The sequence below is a fragment of the Chiloscyllium punctatum genome, chromosome 7, assembly GCF_047496795.1.
Source record: "Chiloscyllium punctatum isolate Juve2018m chromosome 7, sChiPun1.3, whole genome shotgun sequence".
Lineage (NCBI taxonomy): Eukaryota > Metazoa > Chordata > Chondrichthyes > Orectolobiformes > Hemiscylliidae > Chiloscyllium > Chiloscyllium punctatum.
Window position 1 is genome coordinate 45,746,868 of NC_092745.1, and position 21,916 is coordinate 45,768,783.

Consider the following 21,916-nt stretch of genomic DNA (forward strand, 5'->3'; position numbering starts at 1 on the left):
AATGCCTTCTGGAAGTCTAAATATAACACATCTACTGGTTCCCCTCTACCCACTCTCTGGTTGAAACTTTCTGGGAAAATTCTGAAAGGTATGTCAGACACAATGTATCTTTCTCGAAGATGTGCTGGCTCTGCTTTTTTGGATTATGATTTTCCAAATGTTCTGCTGTTACTTCCTTAGTAATTGATTCCAGTACTTTTCCTACCATAGGTGTTAGGCTAGTTGGCCTAACTAGACTTCCTTACTCTTATACTCCAACCCCCTTGAAATAAGGGCCAACATTCCATTAGCCTTGCTGATTACCTGCTGTGCCTGTCTTCTATCACATTAACAGTTTTCAATCCTCTGGTACATCCCCAGAATTCAAACATATTTGGAAAATTACAATCAGTGCATCCACTATCTCTTTAGCATCCTCGGGTGCAAGCAACCAGGCCCAGGAGATGTAACTGCTAATAGCCCCATTCGTTTGTTTAATATAACTTTTTTGGTGATGGTAAATGTACTTAATCCCTCTCCTATATTCTTTATGAATGTTCAAAATATCCTCCACCATAAAGACTGATGCAAAATATCTGTTTAACCTCTCTGCCATTTCCTTATTCCCCAAAGATTCATGGGTGGCACAGTGGATTAGCACTGCTGACTCACAGCGCCAGGGACTCTGGTTTGATCCCACCTCGGGCGACTGTCTGTGTGGAGTTTGCACATTCACCCTGTGTCTGCGTAGGTTTCCTCCAAATTCTCCTGTTTCTTCCCACAATCCAAAGATGTGCAGGTTAGGTGAATTGGGCCATTGTATTCATGGATGTGTAGGTTAGGTGCATTAGTCAGGGGAAAACGTCAAATAATAGGGTAGGTTAATGGGTCTGGGTGGGTTGCTCTTCGGAGGGTTGGTGTGGACTTGTTGGGACAATTGGCTTGTTTCCACACTGTTGGGATTTTAGGGATTCTAAAAACTGTCCTCAGATCCATTTTCTAAGGGGCCTATGTCACTTTGAGCTTTGTCTTTCTTTTAATATATTTAAAGAAGGTCTTATTGTCAGTTTTTATATTCCTCATTAGTTTGCCCTTGTATTGTATTTTCTCTGTTGTTATTATCTTTTTTTGTCCTCCTTTGCTGAATTCTGTAATTAACTAAGTCTCTGGGGCTATCACTGACTTTTGCTTCCATCTCTGCTTTTTTGTTCAACTTAATATGTTCCTTAACTCTCTTGGTTAGCCATGGTTGGTTTATTCCTGTCTTAGAGTCTTTGGTTTTTACTGGGGTGTAGTTTTGCTGAGCTGATGAATTGCCTCCTTAAATGTCTGCCACTACTTGCATACCATCATTACTGCTAATCTATCTGCCCAATCCACTTTAGCCAACTCTACCAGCACTTCATTGTAATTGCCTTTAATTAAATTACACCTAGTTGTTTCTGACCCAAGTTTCTCACTCTTAAACTTAATATTAAATTCTACCTTGTTATGATCTCTACTACCCAGGGAATCTTTCATTCGGAGGTCATTTATTAAACTTGCCTCATTTGCCCATTGTCAGATCCAAGATAACTTGCTTCCTGGTTGGTTTCATGAGAAATTTCTCTGGAAACTATCCCTTACACTCTCGATGAATTTATTGGCGTAGCTACTTTTCCCAATTCAATTGACCCAATCAACATGAAGATTAAAGTTACTCATTTAAACACCTCCATTGTTTGTTGATTTACAGCCTTTCCCATAGAGTCCATCCACGTGTTGTTGTTCTTCTAGTAAAGAAGCTTGTTCTCTTGAACAATTGATTTTTATAAACTCATCCATGGGATGACAGCATCTGATGCTGGCTCGGCCAGCATTTATTGCCCATCCCTAATTGCCCAGAGGGCAGTTAAGAGTCAGCCACATTGCTGTGGATCTGGAACTACATGTAGTCCAGACCCAGGTAAGGATGGCAGTTTCTTTCCCTGAAGGACATTAGTGAACCAGATGGGTTTTTCCCAACAATCATCAATGGATTCATGGTCATCATTAGACTCTTAATTCCAGAATTTTGTTGCATTCAAATTACACCATCTGCCAGGGTAGGATTTGAACCCAGGTCCCCAGGTCTCTAGATTAACAGTCCAGCAATAATACATCTCAGCTATCACCTCCCCCAAGGTCTGTTCTTCAAGGTCTATTCCAAGGCGTGAATGTACATATTGTGTTAGGAACAATTTGATTTATTGTTTGGTATATTCTTCATAATGTAGCATAAGTCCAAGAAGAGCCTGTTGTGTTGCAATGAGTACTTTGTACTTTAGAATAATAAATGGCTTTGTCTTTACTGATAGGAGTTTCTCAGCCACACTTGTGACAAGATACTGCAGCATTAGATTGTTTAGGCTGTCAACCTTAATGTTGTCCTATGTGTTGTTCTGGTGAGCAATCGTCCTTCTGATTATATAGTTGTAAACCCCTATCTATAGCCCTAGTTATGCAATTCACTAGGTCTCTAGTCTCAGTATGATTCACTTGGAGCCATTCCATCAGAACTGCTCCCTCCTTCCCCAGTATTCATGTCAATCTCCCATGAATTGAAACCTATTTGTCCCACACCAGTCTGGTACTCTGTTGTGTCTCTCATTATGTGCCAAGCTTCTGTTTGAATGCCAGAGCCATGTTAGTGCAGTAGTTTGTGCCTACAACCAGTACAGCTTCTCCTTGAGCACATGTATGTCCCATACTCCAACTGCGCTGTAGTTCTTCCTTTGACTTTCTATTTCAGTCATGTACTTCTCTGCAGAACCAACACCTGGCCTTTACAGTAGGGGTGACAGCAACACTGTAGTCAGGGTTGTAACTTAGTGCTGCCTTTTGGTACTTAGAACAGTCATCCCTGGTGTAAAACCTGTTGCAGATGCCTGGATTCACCAGCATTTGTGGAGTATTGTTGAAAACAAAATGTCATTTCGCACATTGGTCAATGACGAATGAGCTCAATTACAAGTTTTTGAAAAGAACACATTCACATAGTGACAGATTCAGCCTTAAATGTCACATTGATTTCAGTTCTGCTGTGAATTCCCTTTCAAGACTGAGTACTAGCCTCCTTACCTGATTGCAAGGCTGATGAGTTTTTTCATCAATACCACACTTGGGGGTTTCTTTCACTCCTATACTAGTCTCTTACTAGTTTGAGGTAACCCACCCTAATCCCTTGTTGTTCAGTGTGGCTCTCAAGCCCATGGTTTAATTTTTGTTGTGTTATGACAATATGCAATAATACCCCCTGTTTGGTGCTGGTCATTGAGCCTTGTTCCAGGTTTGGGGTTGGGACATGTGAAAGGAACCTGACTAGGTTAGTTCACTCCAACAAGGTAAAAACAATGACTGCAGATGCTGAAAACCAAATACTGGATTAGTGGTGCTGGAAGAGCACAGCAGTTCAGGCAGCATCCAACTCGCTGCTCGTTGGATGCTGCCTGAACTGCTGTGCTCTTCTAGCACCACTAATCCAGTAGTTCACTCCAACTCCCATTGGTTATGGTGATTGTCTACCTTGTAGCAGCTTAACGAGTGATCTCAGGAGAACTGTGTTGGGACCAAACTGTTCACTTCGCTGCTCAGATACCTGGGAGGAGCAATGATGAGAGACTTTGGACAGGGACCAGTTGCAGCGAGAGCTTGAAATACAGCAACTGGAATCCCAGGACGTGGAGTGATTTGCCAGACTTTGATAATAAGTTACATTTGAGTTGAAGATTTGGTGTTCACCTAGAGTCCAAAGATGTTTAAACCCCTCAGTTCAGACTTGTGATTTCTAAAGCAGGCATATGAAGTATTTCAGCACTTTGACTGCTGAAGGTGAACCTGTAGGTGTATGAGAATATAGCTTAAGAGATGATGGACTAGGAACTTACTAATGGGGAATGTGAGAACGAAAGGGAGCTGCTTTACTTTATTTTAGATTAGATTAGATTACTTACAGTGTGGAAACAGGCCCTTCGGCCCAACAAGTCCACACCGCCCCGCCGAAGTGCAACCCACCCATACCCTTACATCTACCCCTTACCTAACACTACAGGCAATTTAGCATGGCCAATTCACCTGACGTGCACATCTTTGGAGTGTGGGAGGAAACCAGAGCACCCAGAGGAAACCCACGCAGACACGGGGAGAATGTGCAAACTCCACACAGAGAGTCGCCTGAGGCGTTTGTGGGGTTGGGTGGGTGTGTAAGTCTTGTAACCACTTTGTTGTATGAGGTAATGGGGAGAGTCTTCAGCCTAGCATTCCAGATCAAGTTGGTTGCTAAGGACATTTGGGGCCCTGCCTCTCAATGCCGATAATTTGATCCCCTGGGGGATTTGTACGGATTTCAAAGAAAGCTTACAGATCTGGGTAGAATGTTCTTTAACGGCTCTCCAGTACTTAAGTGCATCATCTGGTGTGACGTGAACTATACAAAGACTTTGCAACTCCCTGTATCTTATGTGGTCATCTGCATTGTTGGGTCCTGTGTCTGCAATGACTACTTTCAAGGTCATTCAGGCCCTTTCAAAATGTTCCGCTCTACTTTGCCTTATAGCTCAGTTGAAATGGCCCCATTTCATGTCTTTAGGTGTCAGCTGTGTGCCAGTTGTTAGCAGTCTCACATCTGAGTCAGTGGACTTTGGGTTCAGGGACCAGAGCACAAAAGGTAGGTGGTGCTCTAGTGTAGCAGTGAGGGAGTGCTGTACTGTCAGCAATGCCACGTTTTGCATGAGACTGTCCTCTCAGATGGATGTCCCAAGGCCACCTGCCACTTTTGGCAAGGCCTGGACGACATAATGGGCTACAAAGTGAAGCAGAACAGAGCAGAGGACAAAAATATATCCTTTTCCGATGTGTTTAATGCACTTTATGCCCATTTCGAACAGAAGGTCAGTGAAATGGTGTCACGTGTCCTCACAGCCTCGGACACATCTGTTCCCTCAGTTACTGCCTCAGATGTCAGATTGGTCTTCTTGAGAGTGAACTAAAGGAAAGTGACTGCCCTGGATGGAGTTCCCGTCCATGCGTTCAGATCCTGTGCGGACCGGCTGGTGGGATTATTTGCTGACATTTTTAACCTCTTGTCACTGTAATCTGAAGACCCCACCTGCTTCAAGAAGACCACCATCATTCTGGCATTAAAGAAAACTCATGCAGTGTGCCTCAATGACTACCTCCCAGTGGCTCTGACCTCCATAATCATCAAGTGTTTCGGGAGGTTAGTCATGGCTCATGTAAGGTCCAGCCTGCCTTGATACCTTTGCAGTTTGCCTTCTGTTGCAATAGATCCACGGCAGACATCATCTCCCTGGTCCTATACTCATCCCTATAATATCTGGGTAATAAGGATACCTGCGTCCAGCTCTACTTATTGACTGCAGCTTTGTCTTCAACACTATAATTCCAATCAAACTAATCTTCAAACTCGGATCCTCAACTTCCTGACCCACAGATTGCAGTCAGTGAGAATAGGCAACAGCACCTCCTCCATGACAATCCTCAACACCGGCGCACCATAAGGCTGCTTACTCACCCCCTTACTATACTCCCTGTGCACTCATGACTGTGTGGCCAAATCTCATCCTAACTCCAAGTATGCTGACAACACCACCATTTTAGGCTGGATGTCAAACAATGACGAGATAGAATATAGGAAAGAGAGAGAGTGCTTAGTGGTGTGGTGTCAACGTCAATGTCAGCAAATGCCCTCAATGTCAGCAAAACGAAAGAGCTGGTCATTGACTTCAGGAAGCAAAGTGGAGGACACTCTCTTATCTGCATCAATGGAGCTGAGGTGGAGATGGTTAAAGCGTTAAGCTCCTAGCAGAGATGATCACCACCAATCTGTCCTGGACCACCTTTGTTGATGCGATGGTCGCGAAAGCATAATGTTTCTACTTCATCAGGAGACTAAGGTAATTCAGCATGTCGGTAAATTTTTATAGAGGCACCATAGAGAGCATTCTAGCCGGATGCATCACGGCTTGGTACGGCAACTGCTGTGCCCAGGACTGTAAGAGAGAGTTGTGACCACAACCCAGTCTATCATACGGACCAACCTTCCATCCAATTGACTCCATTTACTCGCTGCTTGGCAAGTCAGCCAACATCATCAAAGACCCCTCCCACCTCGGTATAATCTCTTCCAACCTCTTCTGTCAGGCAAAAGATACAAAAGTGTAAACACGCGTACCAACAGATTCGCGAACAGCTTCTTCTCTGCTGTTATTAAACTTCTGACTGGATCCCTCAAATTTCAAATTGAATGTTGATCGCATTCTTTGTACACCTTCTATGCTGCTGTAACATTGTATTCCTCTCTCTGTTCTACTATCCTAATGCACTTTGGTATGATCTGCCTGTACTGCATGCAAAACAAAACTTTTCACTGTACCTAAGTACACATGACAATAATAAACCAAATAAAAAAAATGTAGCAGCTCTCATGACCCAACAATGTTGACTTCTACATGTACTTGCAAAGTGCCTGTAACTTAATGGAATGTCTCTGGGCACTTCACAGAAGCATTATCAAAGAAAACTTGAAACTGAGCCACATAAGGAGAATTGGGTCAGCCCACAGAGGATTTTTCAGTATTAAATGTCTTTTGGAACTTGCATGTGCATTAACTGCCAAAATAATTTTTCGTTTTATTAGAACTATTCCTAATATATAGCCACACGTTAAGACAGGAAAGAGGCAGGTTTCAAGGAGCATTTCAGAGCAGTTAGAGAGGCTGAAACATTGAGGGTATGTGTTGTGAATTCCAGGACTAAGCAGCTGAGGTAATGAAATTCACAGACACTGCAGAGGAGTGAAAAGATTGCAGAGGTTTGGAGGGGGTTAGAGATGGGAAGGGTGAGTTTGAAGAAGAGCAGGGTAGTTCGTCTCTCTGTCCTGGCCAATATATTTTTCTCTATCAGCAATGATGAAGAAGCCATACAGCTGTTCGTGAAACCTTGCTGTCTGCTCGTTGGCTGCTGTGTTTCCTACATTGATACACAATTTTAAAAAAACTATGTAAAGCTTTGTGAAGTCCTGAAGTTGTGAAAGGGGCTACATAAGTGCGCATTCTTTATTTTCTTTCTATGTGATGTTTGATGTCGGTCTTGTCGCCTGTCTGGTGTTTCTGGGGAAGTTGATCTATCTTGTGGCCAAAGTCAGAAGTCACATGACACCAGGTTATAGTCCAACAGGTTTATTCAAAATCACAAGTGACGAGATGACTCCACCTCATGGAGGAGCAGCGCACTGAAAGCTTGTGATTGCGAATAAACTATAACCTGGTATCATGTGACTTCTGACCTTGTCCACCCGAGTCCAACACTGGCACCGCCACATCATGGCTATCTTATGGTTGACAGATGCAAATGGATACTTTTTTTTTGTTGTTTCTGTCAGGACAGTAGTGAAGTTACGGAGAAGGACCAAAGCAGAGAGGAGGATGTCGCTCAGTGGTGGGGAGAATGGAGCTCCTGGTCCACGTGCAGTCGGAGCTGCGGAGGAGGGGTCATGTCACAGGAGAGGCACTGTTTACAGCAAAGGTGAGTGATGAAGTGGTTTTGGTTCACCCTTCCTGGATGTGTGAAGCTCTGTGTGACCTATCGTCAAGCCTCACGGTGCGAAGTGCAAGCAAAATGTTGATTGGATGCAAAGTGTTGATGTCTCTCTCTCTCTCTCTCTCTCATGATAGCACACCAGTGACTACTGCAACCAGTTGGGAAAGTTGGCAGTAGTATATTGCAAATGTTGAAGTGCTTGGTATAGCTCCTGACCAATTTTCCTTAGAGGCTATGACATCTCAAGTCTGTGGCAGCCACCTTGAAAACTTACAAAGACATAATCTTATCACCATTTCCAAGCTCCTGCCAAGTCACTGACTATTGTGACTTGGAATAGTTTGCTGTTCCTTCATAAACATTGGGTCAAAATCCAGGATGTTCCTATCTTGCAGCAATGTGGGAGCACCTTCATTGACTGCGAAGTTTCAAGTCCTTCACCAGCTTCTCAAGAGTTTAAAAAAAAATACACCTATTTCTTAAAAATGTATGCAAAAATAGGCCGTTGGGACATCAGCGCCTTGCCCAAGACTGCCTAATATCTTAGTTGTGGCTTTTTCTCAATCTGGGCAGTAATTTTAACATAAGCTCATGATAAGGTTTTCTTATTCCTCCTCAAGCCCCATTCCAGACATGTGAGCCCTAAATCTAAACTGATACTTCAGTGCAATGTTGTTCCCTTCTCTTGCCCGTGCTTGTGCTTCTCAGGGAAGGGAGCAGTGGGTGGTGGGCAGGCTGTCTTGTTCTACATTGTCAGAGCATGCTGGCTTTTGCTTTGTCAGTAGGGTCTCATATGCCTGAAGAGTGTATGGAAACACATTCCCACAATGCTTCCTTTGAAGGCGAGTAGTCAAGTTCTTCCTGGCGCCCTGGCCAATATTTAACCCTCCATCAACATCTAAGAACGCTGATTATCGGATCACTGCCCATTGCTGTTTGTAAGAAGTTGTTGGTTGCAAATTGGGTGTTGCAGTTGCTACTGTAAAATATTGACTGTACAACTTGAAACGGGTTACAACTTGAAACGGGTTCATGGGCTGCACGTTTCTTCGCAAACATCTTGGGCTGTGGAAGTCTTTCAATGGCCTCGCTAGAGTCAGCTTGCTCAGAATCCCTGTACGAGTGAACAGAAGTGTAGAGGTGTGAACTGAGCTGTTGTGACCAGCACCCTGTCGCAAATCCCATGCTGCAGCATCAAAGGTTGGTCTGCTGAGATTGATGTTTAAAGCTGGTGCCAATTTGGATGAAACCAGACAAAGTGGCAGCTCTGTACCACATTGCGAAGTGTAGGCAGTTAACTAATGTTTCACTTGTCTGCACATTATTTCATTTGCTTCCAATGGCCTTCTTCCCCAGTGAGAAGCCAGTGTTGTCAGCAGAGGGGTTGGTGATATCCCAAAGGTGAATTGACTGTGGTTTGTCTTTTTTTTAACCACTCCTCCATGTCTCCTTGGATGAACAGGTCTGATCTCTGAGGCAGACCCAACACCCCTCCCCTTCCTGCACCCCAGTTAAGCTCAACCATAGGCAAGAGAAAGAACTGACCTTCTAAATAAAAAAAGGATTTAGCTGCGGGGTCTTTGGCTAACTTGTGTGTTTCCCATTTGAGGTTCTGTATAATTTGTAACCACTTCCAGTGGCTGCATAATCAAAATAAATGAACTGTGTCCAGCATTGAGTGTGTAAACACTTAAGAGTGAATAATTTTAGAAATAGCATGTTCTGGTGGAGTCACTTTTTAATGCCTGCAGTAGGTGAAATTGTGGAATGTGGCAGTGTAGCTCAGTACCTTGCTGCAGGCACATGCTGAGTTGTAAACTGTTCTGGATCCTCAGTGGTCTTTTCGGTTGTTTTCCTCTCTGTAGCCTCTGAACCATGTGCAAGCAATCAGAGCAGCCATAACAAGCCAGTGATGTGTCTCAATCCATTTCCTCGTCATTTGGCACGTTGTCAGTGACTCAACATCCTCACAGCTCCTCACACCTTTCAGCCAGACTTGACCCAGGTGCGGGATGGTTGCTGCCATCTCTTCGCTCTTGACTGCTGAGAGCATCAGGTGTTACATGACAGATTCAGTTGGCAGTGTTCTTATCTCCTTCAGTCCGGAGGTTGTGGGTGCTTCAGTGTAGTACTACAGGGGTGGCCGTGGTGGCACGGTGGCACAGTGATTAGCACTACTGCCTCACAGTGCCAGGGTCCTGGGTTCGATTCCTGCCTGTCGGTGTGGAGTTTGCACATTCTCCCAGTGTCTGTGTGGGTTTCCTCCGGGTGCTCCGGTTTCCTCCCACAGTTCAAAGATGTGCAGGTCAGGTGAATTGGCCATGCTAAATTGCCTGTAGCTTTAGGTGTAGGGGAATGGGTCTGGGTGTGTTGCTCTTCAGAGGGTCGGTATGGACCTGTTGGGCCGAAGGGTCTGTTTCCACACAGTAAGTAACCTAATCTTTTAAAAAAAAGGCTTGAGGGACTGAGTGGCTTTTTTGTGTTTAGTAGAATGATTTATGAATATTTAAATAATGATGCAAACCTAACGTGAGCTGAGAGAAAATGTGGTCAAGTCTCAAATGGGAGCAGAAGAGAAATGCTGTTACAGGGCAAGATTCAGAATAATGTATATCCTGTTGTAGATAGAGCTTAGAGTGTAACAGAGAGATTTAAGGTCAGGGCAAAGCAAACAGCCTGTAAGAGTGCAAGTGCAAGTGCAAGCACCCAATGCCCTGGGGAGGCAAGAGAGCATAGAATACATGAAGTGACCACTGACAGGCAAGAGTCTGTGGGAGACACACACTTCATAGACATGGCTGCAGCAGTCCAAGGCATGGTTCATTCTGAGTTCTGTCAAAGCCTGGTAGTGGTAAGGGAGACTACAGTGATGTCAAATTGAAGGTAGATCACAGTCCCATGAGGTTGAAGAAACAAAAGATGGAATAGCGCAGGTAGAATGGAAAGTCGAAGAGTTTGGTGGCAAATTAATGCAAAGGGCAGACTCTGGTGAGCAAGTAGGAATAATCAGAAGTCTAGGCAAACAAGGGGCAAGAGAAATCATTGTATTTACACAGGTCAGTGTGAAGGGAGCAGCTCCTATCAAAACACTGCCACTGCTGCAGTAGCTGGAGAATGCTGAGGGCCAACAATAGGCCAAAAGTGGGAGTTGAAGTACAGAGCACCATTGGGGTTACATGTGAAAGAATAAAGGCATCAGGTCAGTGAATTTCTGTTTTGCTTGCACTGACCTAACGAGGCAGAGTATGAAAGAAAGTACTCCTGACTTCAAATCTTTCATCGAAATTTCCAGTGCATCTTTTAATCTAAAGAGGTATCTGGTCATAGAAGGGGTAAGATTTAACCAAAGGAAGGGAAATCGATTTGAGGTGTTATTAGCTGAGTATAATGCACATTAGTGGGTGCTTTGGGTATGAAGTGCCAAAAGACCAGCTTACAGAAGATTGTGTCATTGTAGATGTTCGAAATAAAAACAGAATTGTTTGATTTTGTTCCACCACAAGAGGAACTCGCACTAGAGGAGGCAGTTCAGTTTTTCACTCCTGCTGAGATTAGGGCCCGGAACTGGACAATCATCGAAGGTAGCAGTGAGGTTCCTTCTGACACAATTGGATCGGTAGACTGTAAGATTACATGGTCATCTTCCTGAAGGCCTACCAACATGGCAAGAAAGCGGGAAAGAGCCCCATCACCCATATTAGGATGTGGAAGACCTGCTGAAAGGCACCACCGCAAACATTAATGCAACCAGTGAGGAAGAGTAGGACAGTTAAGAGGATACGGCATGCTTAAAATTTGTGTATCACCAGCAAAACAATGAAGTCATTTGACAAAGGAATAAAATCATTTGGAATGGAGAAGATACAAGAAATCCAAAGCTAAGATAGCAAGGCAAGCAACATTTCTAGGATGCATCAGAGAGGGCCAGCAAATGTCTTGGACTGTCATCCTTCAGGTAAAAGGATTAAATACAGAATTTAAAGCATGTACATTGGATACTGTTTCCATATTTGCTGACAGCTGGTCATGGTTAAAATCTGTGGATGTTCAGCTAGTCATCATCAAATTGCAAGGTCTGGGGTAGATCTTCAGTTGCGTTGTGTCAGTTCACCATCTCATTTAGCCAAAGGAGTGAGAGATTATCGAGGCACTAAACATAACTAGGCTAGGTTTCCAAAGAGTGGCACACAAGTGCAGATCTTTGTTTATGAAAGAAGGAAGCTCTGCATTTCCGAGAGGAGATTCTCCTCAGGGCTCCCTCAGAAATGAGGAGCCAAACTTACATTTTGACAGTTATTTTACTACATAGAACAATCCAAGCAGGATAACCACATCCTCTTTTCACAGCAGTCAGCTGCTGTTTTCTGAGATTTGAAGGTCCTGACAGAAACTTTGGCAGCTGCTGTCAAATAGTAAGTACATAATGTAAGTGTGATGTCAGGCTGTTGAGATGGCAAGGTGCTAAGTGTTTGTTGTGCTATCTGGGTAGGATGCCAGCTAAGAAAGGGGTTGGTAGTAGATCTAGGATGCCTGATGCATAGGCAGTTAGGGTGCAGGTAATTAGGGTGCCAAATGGATAGGTTGCCATGTGGGACGAGAATGGGGTGCCAAGTGAGTAGGGTACCAGCTAAGCAATGCAGTGTTTAGGATAGGTAAGGACAGGTGGGCGAAATCTGGCCTGGTGGGGGTTGGGTGTGTTGGTTCTGGAAGGTGACGGAGGGAAGGGAGAGGGTCACGTTGAGTCTGGTTGTTTGTCAGGGATGGTGAGAGGACGGGTTGGGTGTGGCAGTGGATCGGGTAGCACCTGTTCTGGCGGCATGTGGGAAGAGGAGATAGTGGGGGGGGATCGGGGACGGGGGTAGAATTTTGCAAAGGTTTCTCAAGCCTTTTCGGAGGATTAGGAAAGCTCAAACGTGACTAGCATTACAGATCGATGCTGAGCCAAAATGCCTGAATACTGCTCGAAGAATACATCGCCCACTACTGAATAATATTGAGGCACAGTCCGATGTAGAAAAGCAGGATGGTGACACAGCATCTGGAGTAGTAATCCAGGGACTCGGGCTCGTTCCATGGGTTTATGGCTTCTTGAATTACCCCTCGGGATTGAGATTCCTGGTCAAAACACACTGGAGAATACTGGTCAACTTACTGGGATCAAAAGATATAGTGACACAATGCCATTGCGAATAGATTCAGCTCAACAATTGAAATCAGACTGCTCACCAATCTACACTCCAGGCAAGATGCTTTTTACAGCTGCGACCCTACCCAGAACATTGGTGGGTCAGGCTGATACGGAAGACTTAAATTCTCATTGAAGAGATGGAATAATTTTCTCCTGAAATAACCAGTACACTACCAGCTACAGAGATGACATTAAGGTTAATCTGGGCTGTTCAAAGCAGCCAATTGAGTGCACAAGCATCTTTGGAAGTGTGGCCCAGATATTATTCAACACACGCAAGTTCTAAAGAAGTATCCCAAACAGAGGCAACATTGGATGGTTGTAGATGACCTAATGGTATATGACTATGAACTGGTGATACCAAAATCCATGAGTGATGAAATCCTAAATTGACTTCTTAGTGGACACTTGGGGATCATTTAATTCAGAGCTCATTACTCAACAATCCATATACTATTTAAAAGGAAATAGAGAATATATTGATTTTGTCAGCCATGGGCTGTCAACAGGCTGTTCAAACAGAGATGTTAATGTCTCCAGAAAACCTTGGCAGAGCTTAGCAATTTGATATCAAAGGGAAGACACATTAATACTGATGGAAGACTATTCTAGCTAGATACAATTGTAAGGATCTGTACAACCGCAGCATACTCAGTCATCAGAACCCTGAAACCAGTTTTTGTAACACAGGTTCCAAGAGAAAATGCTTTTGAACAACGGACAGTAATTTGTAAAACAGGAATTCGTCACAGAGGTAGGAATCAGCCAGGTGATGAGCTCTTCACTCCATTTTCAGGTGAATGGAGAAGAAAGGAAGGTGGTCAAAACTTTAAACTCCTTATTGGCCAGGATCACAGATTGGGAATTGACTTTTTAACTCTCAGACCAATACCATTAAACTGGGGATAATCTCTGGTAGAATCATTCATGGGAGGAAGACTAAAGATGAGAAATGCTCATATTGAAGTGCAACCGCGGGATCATGGGAAGGTCAGGGAGATAGAAAAAGACCACAGCAGAAAGCAGATATATTCTAACTTGAGAGCCAAGGCAAAAACACTGCTGACTTTGACAACTGGTCAAAAAATCTAGATAAGAGACAGACAAGCAGAGGCGACAGTCCTCCAAGCGGAACCTCTGAAGGGAAGTTCAGGAGAAACAGGAATGCAATGATTTACTTGAGCCGGTGAAGAGGGATTGAATATGCTTGCCACAGAATGCAGGGCTGAGACAAGCGCACTACATCAGATATCTCAGGGTGCCTTGGTGGTTTCGGCTGAACCATCACCCTTATGGAGAAACCAGGTTGGGGTGACCAGCAAAAATTCCAAATCATCTTGGCCTTTGATGATTTGGATCCTGAGTGGAGGACGGAGATGGTGATAATGTAATTAGTTAAGGTAATTTGTTGGGTGATTTAAACTGTATGAGTAGAGAAAGGCCTGAGGGGGAGATGTATGATGCGATATGAATATACAGAGGAACCTCGGTTATCCGAACGACACGGGTGGGGAGTATTTTATTTGGGTAATCGACTGCCAACTAACAGTTTAGCCAAGCATCAGGACGTTGCAGTCTTATTCGAATAATCGATGTTCAGATAATTGAGGTTCCTCTATATTGATGATGATGGACTCTAACATCAATAAAGCAGAGAAGCACACAAGTGAAGATCAAAGGGAGCAGAGGAGAAACTTACCAGTGAGTTGAGTTCAGGATAATGCATATTTCATGTAAATAAAAACATTACAGTATAACAGAGATAAGCTTAGTCTAATTCAGGATGAGTTAGAGATGCAAGTTTAACAACATCTTTCGTATAGCAGAGAGGCCATAGAAACAGACAGTAAAAGCTTCTATAAATAAGTGAAGAGAAAAAGATTAATAAAGACCAAATATAGGCCCCTAACAATCAGGAGCTAGAAGTATTATAAAAGAGAACAAAGAAATGGCAGATGAACTGAACACATCCGGTTCTGTCTTCAAAAAAGAGGGCTGAAGTAACCTCCCAAAAATTATAGAGAACCAAGTGAGAGAATGGAATTGGCAGAAGTCAGAATTAGGAGAAAGTGAGGACTGCTGATGCTGGAGATCAGATTTGAAACGCGTGGTGCTGGAAAAGCACAATCGGTCAGGCAGCATCCGAGGAGCAGGTGAATCGACGTTTCAGGCGTAAGCCCTTCGTCAGGAATGGTGCAGCGGGGCAGGAAAGGGGGTTCAAAGTTAAATAGGATAGATTGGGCTGGGGGGAAGGTGATAGATGGATGCAGGTGGGGGGTAATGGTGATAGGTCAGAGTGGAGGGTGGACTGGATAGGTTGGAAGGGAGATTGACATGTGGGACAGTTCAAGAGGGTGGTGCTGAATTAGAGGATTGGATCTGGGATAAGGTGGGGGGAGGGGAGATGAGGAAACTGGTGAAATCGATGTTGATGCAGTGAGATGTTCTTCCTTCAGGCGTCTGGTTCCTCCAGGAAGTTAGAATTAGATATGAAAATGGTGCTGGTTAAATTAATGGGTTTAAAAGCTAACAAATCACCAGGGCCTGATAATGTATATCCCAGAGTACTGGTGGTTGTCGTCTGAAATTCCAGACTGTAGAGTGGTTCCTACAGATTGGAGGGTGGGAAATGTAAGCCCACTATTTAAAGGGGGGAGGTAAAACTAAGAATAACACACCAGTTAACCTATTATATGTAGTGGGGGAAATAATAGAGTCTGTTATGAAAGACCTGATAACAGTACGCATTGAAAGAATTAATGAGGTTGGATGAAGCCAGTATGGGCTTATGAAAGGCTAATCCTGCTTAACAAATCTACGAGAGTAGAATAAAAAAGAGGACCAGTGGATGTGGTGTATTTGAATTTTCAGAAGGCTTTTGATAAGGTCCTTTTATAAAAGGTAAATGAGCAAAGTTAAAGCACATGGGATGGGGGTAATCTATTGGCATGGATCGAGAATTGGTTGACAGTCAGGATTTGATTTGATTTATTGTCACATGTACTAAGATACAGTGAAAAGTTTTGTTTTGTAGGCAGTACGGGCAGATTATACCATGCAAAGTGCTTTTGTGTAATAGAACAGAGTGAGGAATACAATATTATGGCTATAGATAAGGTGCACAACGAGCAAGATGAACTTTAAATTTAAAATTTGAGAGGTCCATTCAGAATTCTAGTAACAGTGGGGAAGAAGCTGTCTTGAATCTGTTGGTCTGTGTGTGTTTAAAATTTTGCATCTTCTGCCTGACAGAAGAAGTTGGAAGAAATTATAACCGGGGCAGGAGGGGTCTTTGACGTTGTTTGCCTTTCCGAGGCAGCAAGACATTTAGATGGAGTCAATGAATGGAAGGTTCGGAGAGTGTGAATAAATGGTCTTTTTCCAGGTATGTAGTGACTAATGGAGTACTGCAAAGATCAGTACTTGGGCCCCCATTATACACCTTAATGAAGGAGTCAAAACCAACATTTCCAAGTTTACTAGTGATAGAAAATGGGATGAGGTTGGGAGTTGTGAGGATGACTCAAGGTGGTTTCAAGGTGATTTAGACCAGTTGACTGAGTGAACTAACATACAGCAGGTGCAGCAAACAGTTACGAAGATAAATGTTGTGTTGGCCTTCATTGAAAGAGGCTAAGGGTTCAGAAGTAGGGATGCCTTAGTGCAACAATACAGGGTCTTGGGGCAAAAACACCTGGAGTATTGCAAGTAGTTTGGCATCACTGCCTAGGAAAAGATATGCTTGCCATTGAGGGAGTGCAGTGGAAGTTCACTGGGAATTCTGGGAGTGGCAGAACTGTCATAAGAGAACAGAGAGGTTTATCTAGGCCTGTATTCTCTCGGATTTAGAAGAATGAGTGGGTATGAAATGTATAAAATTTTAATGTGGCTGGACAGACTCAACACTGGGAAGGCTGTGGGGGCCAAGTCACTGAACATTATAAGAAAAAGATCGATAATTTTTTAGCTTTTAAGGGCATCAAGGAATATGGGGAGAAAGTGGGAATACGGCATTGTGATAGAAAGTCAATCACGATTCTATCGATTGGCCGAGCAGACTCAATGGGCTGAATGGCCTTCTCTTACTCCTAGTTTCTGTGTTTAATAGAACAGGACGGTGATGAAAGGTCACAGATGTGAAACGTTATCAGTTATTTTCTTCCCAACAATGTTGCCAGATACCTTTATTTTCTCTCCCACCACTTACAATTTTTATTTCAGATTTCCAGATTCAGCAATATTTTTGGTGGTGTTTTGTAAGAAGTTGGTAAATGAATGTCTTGCAATTAGCAGGGCTGCTAATAATCCATATTCCGCAGTACAGCAATAGGGTATAATATTAGTGCTACATTGTTTATTCTCCCAAGCCTGGTAATTACTCCCTGATTACTCATTGTAACCATCAGGAGTTTGCTGTGCCTCATGCTAAGAACTTGAACCCACAGTCTTGCGACTCAAGAGGTGAGAATGTTACCAACTAAAGAACAACCGACCACAGAAGTAGTTATTGAAGAATGAATGTTTAAGGCTTGTAGGAGTGGTTTGGTGCTGCAAACACTATGGGAACATCCACTGGTCGGTCAACAGTTTGAATAGTATTGAGGGTCCAACTGGAATGAATTTGCTGTTCAGAATGCGGCCTCTGCTGATCCACTGTCTCTGTCAGGCGCTGAAACTTGAAAGATTCTTTTGTGGTGTGATCGATCAGCAAACGTCGTGTCTCGTTTCATTCTTCTCACACTCTCTTGTCACCCTGCAGTAGGACATGCCCCATGCCAGCCAGTGACCCCAGGCTGTGAACCTGATACTTGAAAGCTGCTGCGTGAATAGTTGCGGCGCTTTGAAGAGCAGCAGAGAGGGATTACTGCCTGAGCCAGGTCTGGTTTTGATTTACCAACGCAACCCGTGCAAGGGGTGGAATTCTTGGTATTGCTGTTGCTATATTTACTCTGAAAAATAGGAAGACGGTGAATCCTTTTTATGGGATATTAATTTCTCTCTGGTGTCTCATTGCTTGCAATAGATTCTGAATTGCTGCTGTCACAGCTTTCTCTCACTTCCTCTCTCTCTCTCTCTGACTCTCACTTTACATTTACAGGACTCCTAAGTGGTAAGCTTGGGTATTGGGCTAATACTATAGAGGTTGTGTGCTCAAACCCCACTGTGCAGCGCTATAAAATTGCATTTACCAATTTACCTGTAAGCTGGCCCCAGTCGAAACAAATGATCTGCAGTGCTGTGGGACACTGAATGTGAGCCAGGCACTGGTCCTCCTGGGAAAGTGCACCTGCTACTGCCTACACTTGGCTACATTCCCTCACTGCATAGCTGACACTTCATGTCCTTGGTAACTTGGTTGTCTCAATGAGCTGGAGAAATGGGGAGGGGGTTTACTGGGGGATGACGTCCTTAACCGTAACAACTATTGTAAAGTAGGGATGGATCGTCACCGTTGCTTGTGATCTAACTTACGTCTTTAGAAGGAGCCAAATCTGTATGAAAGCTGGTGGGCAAGGTTAGATCGCATGGAATCCAGAGAGAGATGGCCAATTGGATACAAAATTGGCTTGAAGCTAGGAGACAGAGGGTGGAGGGTTGTTTTTCCAGACTGGAGGCCTGTGACCAGCAGTGTTCCTCAGGGATTGGTGGTGAACCCTCTACTTTTTGTCATTTATACAAATGATTCAGATGTGAATGTAGGAGGAATGATTAGCAGGTTTGCAGATGAAGCCAAAATTGGAGGTATGGCGGACAGTGAAGAAGGTTACCTTTAGAGTACAACAGGACCTTTGATCAGATGGGCCCAGGAATGGCAGATGGAGTTTCATTCAGATAAATGTGAGGTGTTGCATGTTGGTAAGGAATATCAGAGCAGGATGTATACACTTCATGGTAGGGTCCTGAGGAGTTTTCCCGAACAAAGATACCTTGGGTGCAGATGCATAGCTCCTGGGAGGTGGAATTGCAGATAGACAGGGCAGAGAAGAAGGCAATATAGTATTCTTTCCTTTATTGGTCACTGCTTTGAGTATATGTACAGGGCTTTGGTTAAGCCACTTTTGGAATTATCCATTCAATTCTGGTCTCCCTGCTATAGGAAAGATGTTGTTAAACCTGAAAGGATTCAGAAAGGATTTATAATGAATTTGCTGGGTTTGAGATAAAGGGAGAAACAGATTAGGCTGGGGCTGTTTTCCCTGGGGCATTGGATGCTGAGGTGTGATCTTATAGAGGTTTATAAAATCATGAGGGGCATTGTAAGGTGACTAGCTAAGGTCTTTTTCCAAGGGTAGGGGAGTCCAAAACTAGAACGCATAGGATTAAGATGAGGGGGGAAAGATTTAAAAGGGATCTGAGGGACAATATTTTTATGCAGAGGGTGGTGTGTGTATGGAATGAGCTGCCAGGGGAAGTGGCGGAGGCTGGTACAATTACAGCATTTTAAAGCCATCTGGATGAGTACATGTTTAGGAAGGGTTTAGAGGGATATGGCCCCCAAATATTGGCAAATGAGACTAGATTAGTTTAGAAACAGACCTTGGAGTACAGGTTCATAGCTCCTTGAAAGTAGAGTCGTAGGTAGATAGGATAGTAAAGAAGACGTTTGGTATGCTTTCCTTTATTGGTCAGAGTATTGAGTATAGGAGTCAGGAGGTCATGTTGCAACTGTATAGGACATTGGTTAGGCCACTTTTGGAATATTGTGTACAACTCTGGTCTCCTTCCTATCAGAAGGATGTTGTGAAACTTGAAAGGGTTCAGAAAAGATTTGCAATGATGTTGCCAGGTTTGGAGGATTTGAGCGGTAGGGAGAGTTTGAGTAGGCTAGGGAAGTTTTCTGTGGAGTGTGAGAGGTTGAGGGCTGACCTTATAAAGGTTTACGAAATCATGAGGGGCATGGATAGGATAAATAGACAAAGTCTTTGCCCTGGAGTGGGGGAGTCCATAACTAGAGGGCATAGGTTTAGGGTGAGAGGGGAAAAAAATAAAAGGGACCTAAGGGGCAGCTTTTTCACAGAGGGTGGTGTGTGCGTGGAATGGGCTGCCAGAGGAAGTGGTGGAGGCTAGTACGATTACAGCATTTAAAAGGCGTCTGGATGGGTATATGAATAGGAAGGGTTTGGAAGGATATGGGCTAGGTGCTGGCAGGTGCGATTAGATTAAGTTGGGCTTTCTTGTTGGCATGGACGAGTTGGAGTGAAGGGTCTGTTTACGTGCTGTACATCTCTATGACTCTAATATCTGGGTGGCATGCACGAGTTGACTGAAGGATCAGTTGTCATGCTGTACTTGTGACAAGGAGCAAGGTTGCTAGGAACCCAACTGGGGAGGTTCACACATCGTGTTGCAGGAACATTGGAGGTGACAACCCATTTCACGAATTCTTGCAGGGAAAGGTAGTTGGGAGATTGATTGGTAGTTCACAAGGTCACAGTGAGCAAAGTAAGATTTTTGAGGAGCAGGATGCTAGTGGATATGAAAGGTGGCTGTGACATTTCAGAACAATGCACCCACAATATAGTTCAGCACTTTGCTAATAATTCAACAACTTACATTTATATATTACCATTAACGTAATGAAACATTCCCAAGGTGATTCACAGGAACATTACAAAATGCGACATGGATGTTTTCTATCTAGACTTCCAAAAGGCTTTTGATAAGGTGCCTCATGGGAGGCTGCTGAGTAAGGTGAGGGCCCATGGGGTTCGAGATGAGCTACTGGGATGGATTGGGAATTGGCTGTCTGAGAGTTGGGATAAAAGGTTCTTTTTCCGAATGGCAGCTGGTGACAAGTGGCTCCTGTAGGGTTCAGTGTTGGGGTCGCAACTGTTTGCTTTATATATAAATGATCTGGATGAAGAGACTGGGGGCATTCTGGTGAAGTTTGCCGATATTACGAAGTTAGGTGGACAGGCAGGTAGTACTGAGGAGGTGGGGAGGCTGCAGAAAGATTTAGACTGTTTAGAAGAATGATCCAAGAAAGGGCTGATGAAATTCAACGTGAGCAAGTGCGAGGTCTTGCACTTTGGAAAAAAGAACACAGGCATGGACTATTTTTTAAAGTGGTGAGAAAATTCATAAAGCCAAAAGTACAAAGGGATCTGGGAGTGCTCGTACAGGATTCTCTAAAGGTTGATTTGCAGGTTGAGTCCGTGGTTAATAATGCAAATGTAATGTTGTCACTTATCTCAAGAGGGTTAAAATATAAAAACAGTGAGGTGCTACTGAGACTTTATAAAGCTCTAGTTAGGCCCCATTTAGAATACTGTGTCCAATTTTGGGCCGCACACCTCAGGAAGGACATACTGGCACTGGAGCGTGTCCAGCGGAGATTCACATGGATGAGTTTAGAAGGTTGAGGGGAGATCCAGTAGAAACTTACAAGACAATGCATGGCTTAGAAAAGGTAGATGCTGGGAAATTGTTTCCGTGAGGTGGGAAGACTAGGACCCATGGGCACAGCCTTAGAATTAGAGGGGGTCAATTTAGAATGGAAATGAGGAGACATTTCTTCAGCAAGAGAGTGGTGGGCCTGTGGAATTCATTGCCACGGAGCGCAGTGGAGGCCGGGACATTGGGTGTCTTCAAGGCAGAGATTGATAAATTCTTAATCTCGCAAGGAATTAAGGACTAGGGGAAGAGTTGGTATAAGTGGAATTGAAACGCCCATCAGCCATGATTAAATGGTGGAGTGGACTCGATGGGCCGAAGGTTTTGCTTCCACTCCTATGTCTTATGTCTTATGACATTGGGCCACATAAAGAGATATTCAGACTGGTGACTAACGGCTTGATCAGAGAGTGGATTATAAGGAATATCTGAAAGGAGGGGAGCAAAATGGAGAGGTGGAGAACTACTGGCGAGGGATTCTTGAACTTAGGGCCTAGGCTATATGTGAGACCAACAACAGCGAAGCAATTCAAATGAGATGCCCAAATGAGGACTGGAGGAGATTGCGTGGGTAGGAGGAGGATGACTGAGGCAATGGAGGGGTTTGTAAACTAGAATAAGAACTTTACAATCAAGATGTTGTTTGAATAGGAGCCAGTGCAAATCAGTGAGCGTTGATGTGATAGGAGAAATAGAACCCTGTGTGTTAAGACAAGCACCAAAGGTTTATGGGAGACCAGCCTGGTGTATGATGGAATAGTCAAGTGTGTAGGTGAT

General features: G+C 43.8%; 1 protein-coding gene across 8 annotated transcripts in view; it reads left to right on the top strand.

Annotated features, from left to right (window-relative positions):
- The window catches only part of LOC140479622 (ADAMTS-like protein 2), a 135,572-nt gene that overhangs the window by 14,857 nt on the left and 98,799 nt on the right, over positions 1-21,916 (top strand). For 4 of the 8 annotated variants that reach the window (XM_072573494.1, XM_072573493.1, XM_072573492.1 and 1 more), the window contains one exon: positions 7,400-7,542. In XM_072573494.1, coding sequence (XP_072429595.1) covers positions 7,400-7,542 — 143 coding nt within the window. The remainder of the gene's footprint in view (positions 1-7,399; positions 7,543-21,916) is intronic. The other 4 variants (XM_072573495.1, XM_072573496.1, XM_072573490.1 and 1 more) reach the window with 1 other exon arrangement.